General features: G+C 36.6%; 1 protein-coding gene across 1 annotated transcript; it reads left to right on the top strand.

Annotated features, from left to right (window-relative positions):
- The first annotated feature begins 12542 nt into the window (after positions 1 to 12542).
- On the top strand, positions 12543 to 14165 carry LOC131398979 (olfactory receptor 2T29-like). The gene has a single exon (XM_058532869.1). The coding sequence runs from the start codon at positions 12638 to 12640 to the stop codon at positions 13598 to 13600; it is 963 nt and encodes a 320-aa protein (XP_058388852.1). The 5' UTR covers positions 12543 to 12637; the 3' UTR covers positions 13601 to 14165.
- The last annotated feature ends 215 nt before the right edge of the window (positions 14166 to 14380 follow it).

The following is a 14380-nucleotide window of genomic DNA, read 5'->3' as shown; positions in this document are numbered from 1 at the left end:
AATAATGGAGACTACTGTGAACTATATGCCAAAAAATTGAACACCTTTGAAGAAATGGAAAAGTTTCTTAGAAACATACAATCTTCCAAGACTGAATCAAGAAGAAATAGAAAATCTGAATAGACTAATTTCTGGCAAAGAAATTGACTCAATAATCAAAAACTTCCAACAAACAAAAGTCCAAGACCAGATGGCTTCACAGGTGAATTTCACAAAAAACTTAAAAAAGAGTTAATACTTAACTTTCTAAAATTATTCCAAAAAGGTGAAGAGAAAGCAATTCTTCCAAACTCATTTTACAAGGCCAGCATTTCTCTGATATTAAAACCTGACAAAGACATCACACACACACACACAAATTATAGGCTAATATCCCTGATGAATAGAGATGCAAAAATCCTCAAAAAATGTGAGCACTGAATTCAACAATACATTAAAATGATCAAGTGGGATTTATTCAACGGATGCATGGATGACACAACATCCACCACATTAACAAAACAACAAATAAAAATCATGTAATCATCACAATAGATACAGAGAAAGCATTTACATAATCCAACATCCATTTATTATGAAGACTCCCAACAAAATGATTATAGAGTGAATATACCTCAACAAAATAAAGGCCATATATGACAAACCCACTGCTAACACCATACTCAATAGTGAAAAGCTGAAAGACATCTCTCTAATATCAGGAACAATACAATACAATACAAGGATACCCACTCAAACTACTTTTATTTAGCATAGTATTTGAAGTCCTAGCCACAGTAATTAGGCAAAAAATAAATAAAATAAAATAAAATAAAAATCATCCAAGTTGGAAATAAATAAGTAAAACTGTCACTATTTGCAGATGACACAATACTATATATAAAAACTCTAAAGACTTCAACAAAAACATATTAAAACTAATATATGGATTCAGTAAATTTGCAGGATACAAAATTAATGTACAGAATTCTGCTGCATTTCTCTACACTAATAGCAAACTATCAGAAACAGAAATTAAAAATAATCCCATTTTCAGTTGCATCAAAAAGAATAAAATACTGAGGAGTAAACTTAACCAAGGAGGTTAAAGAACTGTAATCTGAAAATCATAAGACATGGATGAAAGAAATTAAAGATGACATAAACAAATAAAAAGATACACCATCATCATGGATTGGAAGAATTAATATTGTTATAATGTCCATAATACCCAAACAATCTACAGATTTGATGCAATCCTTATCAAAATACGAATGACATTTTTCACAGAACTAGAACAAATAATCCTAAAATTTGTATAAAGCCATGGAAGACCCTGAATAGTCAAAAGAATCTTCAGAAAGAAAAACAAAGCAGGAGGTAGCATGATCCCTAATTTTGAACTATACTACAAAGCTATAGTAATCAATACAGCATAGTAGTGGCACAAAAACAGACACATAGATCAATAGAAGAGAATAGAGAGCCCGAAACTAAACCCATGCTTATATGGTCAATTAATCTAGAGCAAAGGATATAAGAATATACAATACGGTAAAGATAGTCTCCTCAATAAGTGGTGCAAGGAAAGTTGGATTTCACATGCAAAATAATGAAACTGGACCCGTATCTGATTTTCATCAATCATTACAATTAACTCAAAATAGATTAAATACTTAAATGTATGACCTGAAACCATAAAAGTCAGAGAAGACTATAGCTTCTAGGCTATGACACCTAAATCACAAACAACAAAAGCAAAAATCAACAACTGAGACTACATCAAACTAAAAAGCTTCTGCACAACAAAGGAGACCATCCAAAAATGAAAAGGCAGCCTAATGAATGAAAGAAAATACTTTCAAGTCACACATATGATAAGGTGTTAATATCTGAAATATATTAAAATAAAAACTTATACAACTAAATAGCCAAATAATCGAATTTTAAAATGAGCAAAGGCCTTGAATAGACATTTTTCCAAAGATATATGAACGGTCAACAGGTACATGAAAATATGCTCAACATCACTAATCATTAGAAAATGCAAATCAAAACCACAATGAGATATCACCTCATACCTGTTAGAATGACTATCATCAAAACGACAAGAGATACAATATGGAGAAAAGGAAACCCTTTTTCACTGTTTGTGAGACTGTAATTTGGTATAGGCACTATGGAAAACATTATGGAGTTCCTTAAAAAATTAAAAATAGAACCACTCTATTATCCAGATATTTCACTTCTGGGAATGTATCGAAGTAAACAAAAACACAATGGCAAAGAGATATCTGCACTAGTATGGTCATAGCAGCCTATTTACAACAGACAAGGCATGGAAACAAAGTATCCATCAACAGGTGAATGAATATAAATAGATATACATATCTAACTATCTCACATTTTCTATATACATACGCACGATGGAATACTATTCAGCCGTAAAAGATGGCAATCTTTCCATTTGCAACAGTACGGATTGACCTTGAAGGCATTATGCTAAGTGAAATAAGTCAGACAGAAAAGACAAATACTGTATGAGCTTACTTATATGGAAATCTAAGAAAAAAACAAACTCATAGAAACACAGATCTGATTTGTTGTTGCTAGAGGCAGGGGGTAGGGAGTGAGGCAATTGGATGAATATGACCAAAATGTACAAATGTGCAGTTATAAGAGAAATAAGTGATGGGGATGTAATGTATAACATGATGACTGTTGTTTAACAATACTGTATTGTTTATTTGAAAGTAGTCAAGAAAGCAGATCTTAAAAGTTCTCGTGATGGGGGAAAGAATGTAACTATGTGCAGTGATGGATATAAACTAAACTTATTGTGATAATTATTTTTCAATATGCACATATCAAATAATTATGCTGTATATTTTAAACTTACATGATGTTACATGTCAATTATATCTCAATAAAACTGGAAAAATATAAATCAGAAAAAATTGTAGTAGTCATTTTTGAGACATTGTGATTTAGTGGACCATTAATCACAATTCAGTTCACCCATTCAAATAAACTATAGTTACTTCAGATGACTGAAAACTAAAATTAAAATAGCTCAACAAGGTAAATATTTCATATAAAATATAAAGGATAGGGTAGGACTCAAATATATTCTTTAAACTGTTACCTAGTTTTCCAAGCATAATTCACTGAAAAAATTCTTCCTTTTTCCTTAAAATTCAATCTTTATCATCTACTAAATCTTTATATAGTCTTGGCTTTCTTTGTGTATTTTATAATAATTTTTGTTAACATGATTCCCTTTTACGATGTCTATATGACATTATTATAGTCTTTCTAGTCTAGACGACTCCTATAGTCACCTAATCTGGGTTTTTGACTCTTGACCTAACAAGGTCAGTGCGGTTTATGAGGAGTTATTTGAAGTCTAAAACTTCATGTACTAATTGTTTCACCTGGCATATCTGGTTAAACAGCATAGTTTGACTACGTGAGATTTTTGGCTATAAAAAACTATCTCTCTTGGGTACTTCTTCCTTCAGCTCTCCCAAAGCCAAGATTCTTCATGGAAATCTTGGTTGCTCAAGCCAGGTACTAAGTGTAGTATGTGTGTGTGAACAAGGAGGACTCTGAGGAACATATGACTGGATGTTCATCAGAACATTATATGTTTATTTTTATATCTCCAATGATGATTTGTCATTGCCTTAAATAGTAAATATTTTTGTTACTAAATGAAATAAAAAGAAAAAATAAGGGGCCAGCCCCATGGCTTAGTGGTTAAGTGCGTGCACTCTGCTGCTGGCGGGCGGGTTCAGATCCCGGGCACGCACCGACACACTGTTTCTCCAGCCATACTGAGGCTGTGTCCCACATACAGCAACTAGAAGGATGTACAGCTATGACATACAACTATCTACTGGGGCTTTGGGGGGACAATAAATAAATAAACAAAATCTTAAAAAGAAAAGAAAAAATAAGACACTATGGTCTTCCAAACTATTTGTTGCATAGTATTTGGCATCAGGGATAATACTTTGTTCACAATGAACAAGACATAGCATAAAAACAGATGCAGTAGAGGAAATAAGTAGAAAATGATGGATTTGCAGTGAGAATGACTATATAATGTGCCAAACCTAGTTCCTGGCAAAGAGCAGGTGCACAGCATATAGGTGTGCGGTAATGAATCAATGAAAGATATATTACTCTTTACACATTAGAAACTCTTCTTTGTGGTGGGAATTTGTGTCTCTGTGTTTTTGTTCTTTTTTCTCTATTCAATCTTATCTGCTCTTACATATTTTCAAGCACCATGTCTGACCGGGCAAGAGAAATAATAGAAAAAATAAACAAATGAGACTACATTAAACTAATAAGCTTCTGCACAGTAAAGGAAACCATCAACAAGATGAAAAGACAACCTAACAATTGGGAGAAGATATTTGCAAACCATATATCTGATAAGGGGTTAATCTCCAAAATATATAAAGAACACATGCATCTCAACAATAAAAAAACTAACAACCCAATTAAAAAATGGGCAAAACATCTGAACAGACATTTCTCCAAAGAAGATATAGAGATGGCCAACAAGCACATGAAAAGGTGTTCAACATGGTTAACTATCAGTGAAATGCAAATCAAAACTACAATGAGATATCATCTCATGCCCGTAAGAATGACTATAATTAACAATACAGGAAACAACATGTGTTGGATAGGATGTGGAGAGAAGGGAACTCTCATACACTGCTGGTGGGAGTGCAAACTGGTGCAGCCACTATGGCAAACAGTATGGAGAATCCTCAAAAAATTAAAGATAGACCTACCATATGATCCAGCTATTCCACTGTTGGGTATTTATCCAAAGAACATGAAAACACCAATGCATAAAGATACATGCACCCCTGTGTTCATTGCAGCATTATTCACAATAGCCAAGACTTGGAAGCAACCTAAGTGCCCATCAAGGGATGAACAGATAAAGAAGATGTGGTATAGATACACAACAGACTACTACTCAGCCATAAGGAATGATGAAATCCAGCCATTTGTGACAACATGGATGGACATTGAGGGTATTATGCAAAGTGAAATAAGTCAGAGGGAGAAGGTCAAATACCATATGATCTCATTTATTAAGTAGTAGATAATAACTACAACAAACAAACACATAGAGATTGGATTGGTGTTTATCAGAAGGGAAGGGTGGGGAGGGCAAAAGAGATAATTAGGCACATGTGTGTGGTGATGGATTGTAATTAATTTTTGGGTTGTGAACATGAGAACATGGTGTAATCGATGCAGAAATAGAAGTATAATGATGTACACCTGAAATTTATACAATGTTATAAACCAATGTTACTGCAATAAACAAAAAATTTTTAAAAAATCAAATTAAAAAACAAAATACCTGTCAGCATCTTCTGTCCATTTCCAAGTTTCAAAAAGATCTGCAGGTCTTGAAGGCAGTATCTTTTTTTCTTAGATGTAACTAGGCTTTCTTTTCACAATTGTGAGCTAAGCCATTGAATCATTTAATGTTCAAGTTACAATCCTCAAAGCTCCCTTAGTAGTCACTAACCTCCCAAATGTTTTTAATTTCTGTAATTAGCAAGTCAAGTCCAATCAGTGATGGTGCATATTTTTAAGGGTCGGTGCTCAACAAATTCTTAGATACTATCAGCCATATATTTCATAGAAGTGTGAAATAATCAGTACTTCTCTGCAGACATCTTAAACCTATACACCACGAGGAAGCTAGCACCTGTAACAGCTTTCCTGCGCTTTTTTAGTAACCTGTTGAAAACATCATGTTATTTAAATAAAATAAAATAAAATAAAATAAAATAAAATAATGATGCTTCAAGGAAATTCATATCTCCTGTAGGTCATTGGAAAAGAAGAGAGGAGATGGAAATTTAACCTCATCTACACTGGCTCCTGGTGTAAGACATCCACTCTCCCTGCTCACGCAATCCCATTGCTTCCTCCGTACATTGCTCATCCCCTCCCTTGACTTCAGGCCTATCCTCCCCTGTGAACTCCTGACTCAGGCGTCCAGTGGCCTTGCCTCATCTCCACATGTCTATTGGGAAATTTGAGTCTCAAACTCAGTTCTAAGTTTCCCCTCAACTTGCCCAGATCCAGTATCTTGAAACATTTTATACCCTCTGGTAAATTGTCTAAGGAAAAACTACATTCGGAGAGTGCTTTCTATATAAATACTTTTATTTCAGCACAACTTATAATTTGGAAATCTGAATGCAATGTAATTATTCAAAATTAGGGTAGATTGTAAAATTGAGGTATAATTAATTTGATAGAATATTAACCTCATTATTCAGTGTCCAGTCATATACAAACACTTTACACATTTCAAACTGAAGGGATTTAATGTAGGAGATTGGTTACAGAGGTGACAAAAGGCTGGCATGAAGGCTGGGGGAGCATGAAGGAGAATGTTGTCACCCAAGGACCAGGAGTCCTTACCAACCAATGGAGCCCCATGTGCCCAACACTGCTGATTTGATGAAGACTGTGCATTCTGGGGATACTGATGGGACCCTCCTCTGCCTCAACCTGGTTGCCTGCACCCCACCAATGCCGCTGAAGCTGCCTTTGGGGTGCTGGATCGTGCAGCTCCCACATGGTCCTCAGTTGCCTACAGCTGCTGCAGCTGCCAGAGACCATCGCCAGAATCAGGAAAAAGGATGCAATTTCTTTCGTCCTCCCACTGTCCAGTGCCCCCCAGGGCCTGCACTCTCAGAACCTTATGGGAAACCAAATGATAAAGGGGTCTGGATAAACCATCTGCAGGCTGAATCCTGGGAAACACAGGAGGCTCCAGCCCCCAAGTGTGGGCCTTACAAACAGAAGTCACAATCTGTACAAAGGATGGCATGGGAGAATGATCAACATGGTTCTAGAACACACATACAGAAAAAGGCTCAGAAGAATTTGGCTGCATGTTCTATGAGGGTGTGCTTGCGTCTATACTGTCTCCTGGTTTATTTCAGCTCCCTGGTATGTGGTATACACTCCACACATATTTGTAGTTTGAAAGCAAGATATAACATTTAAGGCATGATTTTTGTCTGGGTTATTGCATTTAAAATCATATGCATGATTTTAAATTTTTCTTTGTAATTGTGTTTGTATATTTTTCTATAATTAGCATTTAACATTTAAATTAAAAACAAATACCCTGATAAGCAATGCAATGTTAAAGCAACACAGATTGCAACTGAGTGACAGAAGAAAGAGGACAATAAGTAACCTAATGAACAGTGATCCAGACAAAGATGTAAAGGAGACCACCTCAATTTTACTGTACTGATCAGTGGTGCTGCCTTTGACACATCAATTAGACTCTGAGTTTCAAACTCTGTGCCTGTGAAAGATGAGGAGAACAATATAAATAATTTTGAAGATTAAATGAGGATATAGACATACATAAAAGAAAAACATGTTGTAAAGTGAGAAAGGCTAAGGCTATATAAAAATTAAGATTTATCTCATAGATAACATTTTATTGATGATAGTGAGATTTGAGATTATTGTTAGTATTGGTTATGAGTTCTAGTTTAACAATAAAAGGAGATTAAAAAAGACATGAGAAGAAAACCAGACAAGTGCAACAGAGATGTCTATTAGCTTTTTTAGCTCTCTTAATTGAATTCTTCTTCAAAGTCCCATCTGGGTTTTATCAGCAGAAAACCTTCATCCACTCCCTTAATGTGCATAGTAAAACCAGAGATGATGTCACTCCACTATTCTCTTTATACACTTAACAGCAGCCAGACTCCATTAACTCATCTAGATGAGGACTGTGGCGTCATCTGATGTTGGGTTCAGTCAGATAGGAAGACAGAACTACAGGAGCAACAGGGTAATTACTGTTTATGACTTGTTCTGCTCCTGGCAGAACATTCTATTATTACTTCGTGAACATATTTCCCCAGTCTTTTCACTATCATCTATTTTTACGGAGAAAGGCAATGTGTTTTTTTATTGTATCTTTTATATAACATTTATTTACTGTGACATATTAGGAAATAGGTTTTTGATTTATAATTTGACGAAATAATTTACATTCCTCCTATATTATTAGACGGTGAGTTTGTTTTCTTGAGACTGAAATTTTACAGGAAAAACAGTGATGGATTTTACTGTGAGTGGGGATTATTTCTGGCACTTAGAACACTAAAATAAGTGTCCAATCACATTTATGTTTCCGAGATGAAACTGACAGTGAGTGGCTAATACCCACATTGTAGACTGTGGAGGAAGGACTGTGTCCCTAGAGATCTCAGGCAGCATTACAGGCTCTAAGTCTCACATCTGAGTTGAGACATGTGTCCTCCCTCAGCTTACTTGTGTGATAATAGGCAGATGCCTTGGGAGCCTGAATTTTTTATCTGTAAAGGCAGATAATAAGATGAGTAAGTACCTCATAGGCTCTTGAGGAAGATAAGATGTGGTAAAGCAATAGAACAATTGCTGAGATGCTGTGAGTTTCAGATAAAGATTCAAGATTTTTTACCACTACTGTTAATAATTTCCCAAGTTAAATATGTGCTAAGCCTTTTACATGAGACTCAAGGAACTGGATAGAGAAGAGTAAGAATGAGCAGGAAGGCCAGTTGCCTTGCTTGGTACAGACAGCATTCCTTTGTCCGTCTGGAGTCCCAGGTGGGCTATTCAGTGTGGCTGGATCACAGTCACCCCCATTTACCAATGTGCGACAGTAATCTGCCCAGCACCCCACATCTGCCCTCCTGCTCTCCCTCCATTCACTCCCAAAACAGCTTCACGGTCTATACATGTGGTGGTCACTGTGCTGGTCCTTGCTTCACTTTGACAACAAATATAGACTCTGTCAGCAAGTATGGTTTGTGTTATGGGACTGTTTTTAAAATTTTCACGGAACTCAGCTTTCATCTGCCAGAGGGTATGGAATGTGACAGAAAGCTTATATTTTTTTAGTGCAATGTGTCCCAGATTTGTTGGATATTTATATTAAGGTATCAAATTCATTTTTGGTGTTGTCTACTGCTTCAGCACCCCAGAACTTGGGACTGTTAATAAGCTGAATACCGTAATTAGACTTTGGAATTATTACGAGAATATAAAATGTATTTCAAACTTGGAAACTGAAATATGCCTCCATCATAACCACTTCTAAACTCTTTTCAGAAAGAGGAGCCAATATTTACTTCTTGTTGGTAAGCACTCTTAAAATTTAGCATTTATCATGTCAAAAGTTGAAAAATTGCACAGGTTTAATATCCATAAGATAAAAGCAAAAGAAGCTATTACCAATTCTCTTTTAGAAAGGCCACATGTATTTTGCTTTTATTGTTCTTTCTTATTTATTTTACAGCTATTTTAAGACTCTACTTTAAATCACATTTACATAATATTTCTCCCTGAATAGACTGACTCTGACCCCCTTAAGTGCACCCAATTTTAATTTTTTTGTGATTCATCTCTGTATCTAGCAGAGACACAGGCTGTGAGCAGCAAGACAGAAGAGGAAGCTGAGCTGGAGTCAGAGGCATCTCAGTGTTGCTCAGTTTTCCCATCTGCATCTCAGTTTCCACGAATAACTGATGGCTGTAGACAATAAAGCAGATCACGTCTGCAAAAACAACAAAAGCCTTGTCTCATAAATGGCAGTGACCTTCGAAATGCTAGCTCTTCTCCCTGAGATTTAGAACAAATGGTAGGAGGTTTAAGGAGACGAAGTTGTAGAAACATGTACTAGATAGAACTGAGAGGGGATTCTCCATAAAACTCTGTGTAATCAGAGTTTAAATAAGAAATATATATTCTATATGTATTTACATTTACATGTTATATTTACATATGTTTATATAAATATATATATATTTATAGAGAGTTTTTATGTATTTATTTAAAGTCTGGTAATATAAACACAGTCTGGGACTACAGAAATTATCAAATTCAAATTATTTTTTTGAATTAGATTTTGTTATTATGCTTTATTTTTTAAATTTTTAAACACATTAAATATTTAACATGCTCAAGCTCAATGATAATAACGGGCTCAAATATGGTTAATAAAGAACTAAAAAAGTGAACACGTATTTTCTTAATGTATCTTAAACAACTTACCTTAAAAATCTGAGGAAATTTCATGTCTAATTTACAACTTCCAAATATGAAACATTATTATTATTTATTTATTTATTTATTTTGTGAGGAAGATCAGCCCTGAGCTAATATCCATGCTGATCCTCCTCTTTTTGCTGAGGAAGACCAGCTCTGAGCTAACATCTATTGCCAATCCTCCTCCTTTTTTTTTTCTCCCCCAAAGCCCCAGTAGATAGTTGTACGTCATAGTTGCACATCCTTCTAGTTGCTGTATGTGGGACATGGCCTCAGCATGGCCGGACAAGCAGTAAGTCGGGGCGCGCCCAGGACCCGAACCCGGGCAGCAAGCAGCAGAGCACGTGCACTTAACCGCTAAGCCACGGGCCGGCCCAAAGTACATTATTATTAACTATAGTTGCCATGCTGTACATTACATCCCCATGAGTTATTGATTTTATAACTGGAAGTTTGTACCTTTTGACTCCCTGCACCCATTTCCCTTACCCCCGTCCCTTTGCCTCTGGCAACCACCAATCTGTTCTCTGTATCTATGAACTTGGTTTTGTTTCTCCTTTTTGTTTCAGGTTACACATATAAGTGAGATCATGTGGTATTTGTCTTTCTCTGCCTGCCTTATTTCACTTAGCATAATGCCCTTAATACCCATCCAGGTTGTCACAAATAGCAAGATTTAATTTTTTTATGGCTGAATATTGTTTCACTGTATGTATATACAACATTTTCTTTATCCATGCTTCCATTGATGGAAATTTAGGTTGTTTCCATATCTTGACTCTTGTAAAGAAGGCTGCAATGAACATGGGGGTGCATATATATCTTTTCCACTTAGTGTTTTCCTTTTCTTTGGATAAATACCCAGAAGTGGAATTGCTGGAATCTATGGTAGTTCTAATTTTAATTTTTTTGAGAAGCCTCCATAACGTTTTCCATAGTGGCTGCACCAATTTACATTCTCACCAGCAATGCACAACGGTTCCCTTTTCTCCACATCCTCATCAACATTTGTTATCTCTTGTCTTTTTGATGATAGCCATTCTAACAGGTGTGAGGTGATACCTCATTGTGTTTTTTATTTGCATTTTCTTGATGATTAGTGGTGTTGAGCCTCTTTTCTTGTACCTGTTGGACATGTGTGTGGCTTCTTTGGAAAAAGGTCTATCCAGATCCTCTGCAAATTTTTTAACCAGATTCTTCATTTTTTGCTATTGAGTTGTATGAATTCTTTATGTATTTTGGCTATTAACTCCTTATCAGATATATGATTTGCCAATATTTTCTCCCATTCAGTAGATTGCCTTTTCATTTTCCAAATTCTTATATATGTGAATAGATACTAAAACTGGTGAACTGAAGTAATGTATCTTATATTGTAAGTCAATAATAGTAACAGCCATCTGTTACATAGATTCTGCACAATAATTACTGTAGATATTAACTCTTTAAACTAACAGTATATATACTTATTAATCTGTAACTGGTAATGTTCCTAGCACTTTCATCATTTTACTTCATTTAATCTTCACTGCATCTGAGGTCAAACAGTTTTATCCTCTTTTTTGTAGAAAGGACAGAGAAATGGTGGGTAGAGAATAAGCTGGACTCACAGCAGCAGTCCAGCCTTAGTCTGGGCTCTTCATTGGTGACCCTAGGATATCTAAGGGGCTGATGTTTGGTGCGGACCCCGACCTGCTCCTGTGGATGTGGGGCTGCCCCACACAACCACAGAGCCTCACAGCATGGCCTCATCATACAGAGAAAGGAGGTCCAAACTTTTGCTATGGAATTTCCCTAAATTATGTTTGGCGCTTTCTAAATCTTTCTTATATGGAATATACTTCCCCAGAGTTTTTAAGATCCCAGTTGAATCCTTAAACCAGAGAAGTTGATTCAGTTCTCACTTCTAGAACAAAAAACTCTGGAAATAAGGGGTTTGATTTTTCTTTTTTTCGATGATTTACTTTTTTGTGTTTGCATAGTGCAGTGATTTTGCAAACTTCTGTACTTTTTTTTTTTGCTGAGGGAGATTTGCCCTGAACTAACATCTGTGCCAATCTTCCTCTATCTTGTATGCGGGCTGCTGCCATAGCATGGCCACTGAGGAGTGGTGTAGGTCCATGCCCAAGAACCAAACCTGGGCTTCTGAAACAGAGCACACTGAACTCAACCACTAGGCAATGGGGCTGGCCCCAAATTTCTGTACTTTTTTATAGGCAAACTACAATCATCAGGAAATTACATGACCTTGAACTGTGGCATTCTTACTGTAAGTTACTGATTCTTTTGAATGACAGTTGTGAATTCTTAGTTTGTAGTTAAATTTGTTGAACTATAGGTAATTTACAACTCCTACATCTGCAGGTCCATGGAAGCTCCTCCTGTTAGCACAGTTGGGTTGGCATGCATACACACACACACACACACACACACACACAAATCACACAGAAGACAAGTTCACAAAACATTCATTCCTGGTGATCATATGCCATGAATAATCTGTAAATCTCTAAGCTCTCCTTGGTGATCTAGGTGGAATCTCATGGACAACACCACCTGGGTAGCCAACTACACTGGATGGTCAGATTTCTTTCTGGTGGGAGTCTTCAGTCAACCCAAGCACCCAGCTTTCCTTTGTGTGACCATTTTTGTGGTTTTCTTGATGGCTTTGTCTGGAAACACCATCCTGATCCTTCTGATACACTCTGATGCCCACCTCCACACCCCCATGTATTTCTTCATCAGCCAATTGTCTCTCATGGACATGATGCACATTTCTGTCACTGTGCCCAAAATGCTCATGGACCAGGTCATGGGTGTGAATAAGATCTCAGCCCCTGAATGTGGGATGCAGATGTTTCTCTACTTGACACTAGGAGGTTCAGAATTTTTCCTTCTAGCTGCCATGGCCTATGACCGTTATGTGGCTATCTGCCGTCCACTCTATTATCCAATCCTCATGAACCACAGGGTGTGTCTCCTCTTGGTATCTGGCTGCTGGTTCCTGGGATCTGTGGATGGCTTCATGCTCACTCCTGCCACCATGACCTTCCCTTTCTGCAGATCCTGGGAGATCTATCATTACTTCTGTGAGGTCCCTGCTTTAATGAAGCTCTCCTGCTTGGACACCTCCCTCTATGAGACACTCATGTACCTGTGCTGTGTCCTCATGCTCCTCATCCCTGTAACAGTCATTTCAAGCTCCTATTCTTTCATCCTCCTCACCATCTACAAGATGAGCTCAGCAGAGGGGTGGAAGAAGGCCTTCACCACTTGTTCTTCTCACATGACTGTGGTCATCCTCTTTTATGGGGCTGCCGTCTACACCTATATGCTTCCTAGCTCCTACCACACACCTGAGAAGGACATGGTTGTATCTGTCTTTTACACCATACTCACTCCTGTTCTAAACCCTTTAATCTATAGTCTTAGGAATAAGGATGTCACAGGGGCTCTAAAGAAAATGTTGAATGTAGCATCTCTCTTTCAAGAAACTAGAAAGTAAGAAATTTGGGTACTAATGATTTGTTTTCCTTCTCTATACACATAAAAAGTTTAGGATCTTATGCCGATGTAATTCCTCAGATTCCCACTATATGATGTGTCATCCCATATTCATCCCTTTTGGAGGCATTGTTTTCCTGTACTGGAAAGCTCTTCACTTTTACACTCCTTCTACATTGAAAATATATATACAATTGTATCAATGCTATATTTTCTGAAGGTGATAACTGTACTGTTATTCTGTGGAAGAAATTCATATTCTTAGGAAATAGATAATGAAAATATTTAAAGGAAAATGATCATAAGGTGTGCAACTGATGAGTTAGAGAGAGAAAAGTGATGGAGCAAAACGGATATAATGTTAATAGATGAATCTAGGTAAAGGGTATATGAGTGTTAATTGCACTGTTACTATTCATGCTACTTTTCTGTAAATTTGAAATTACTCAAAGAGTAAAGTATCAGACTTTTCTCCCTTTCTTTGAGTTCCTAATTTTTGCTTGGTGGCAATGTAAGTGACATATCTTAGAAATCATGCTCACTCATCTTAGCGTGGCTGATCATTACTGGGGCAATCCAGTCATTTGCCCATTTTTATTGAGGGCTACCTTGTTCTTCATGGTCCAACCCTAAAGACATCTAATGAGTTTTACCTCTCTGAAATTGTTAGTACTGAGTGGTAGATTGAAGACCCAAGAGCACATAAGGTGCTGTGGGAATAATATTAACCCCAGGTGGAAGTAGAATCTAGGAAAGATGCCCTGTATAAGGTGGTATCTGA

Source organism: Diceros bicornis, chromosome 37 (genome assembly GCF_020826845.1).
Source record: "Diceros bicornis minor isolate mBicDic1 chromosome 37, mDicBic1.mat.cur, whole genome shotgun sequence".
Taxonomy (NCBI): Eukaryota; Metazoa; Chordata; class Mammalia; order Perissodactyla; family Rhinocerotidae; genus Diceros; species Diceros bicornis.
The sequence above is the reverse complement of the archived record's forward strand: the minus strand, read 5'-3'. Positions and strand labels throughout refer to the sequence as shown.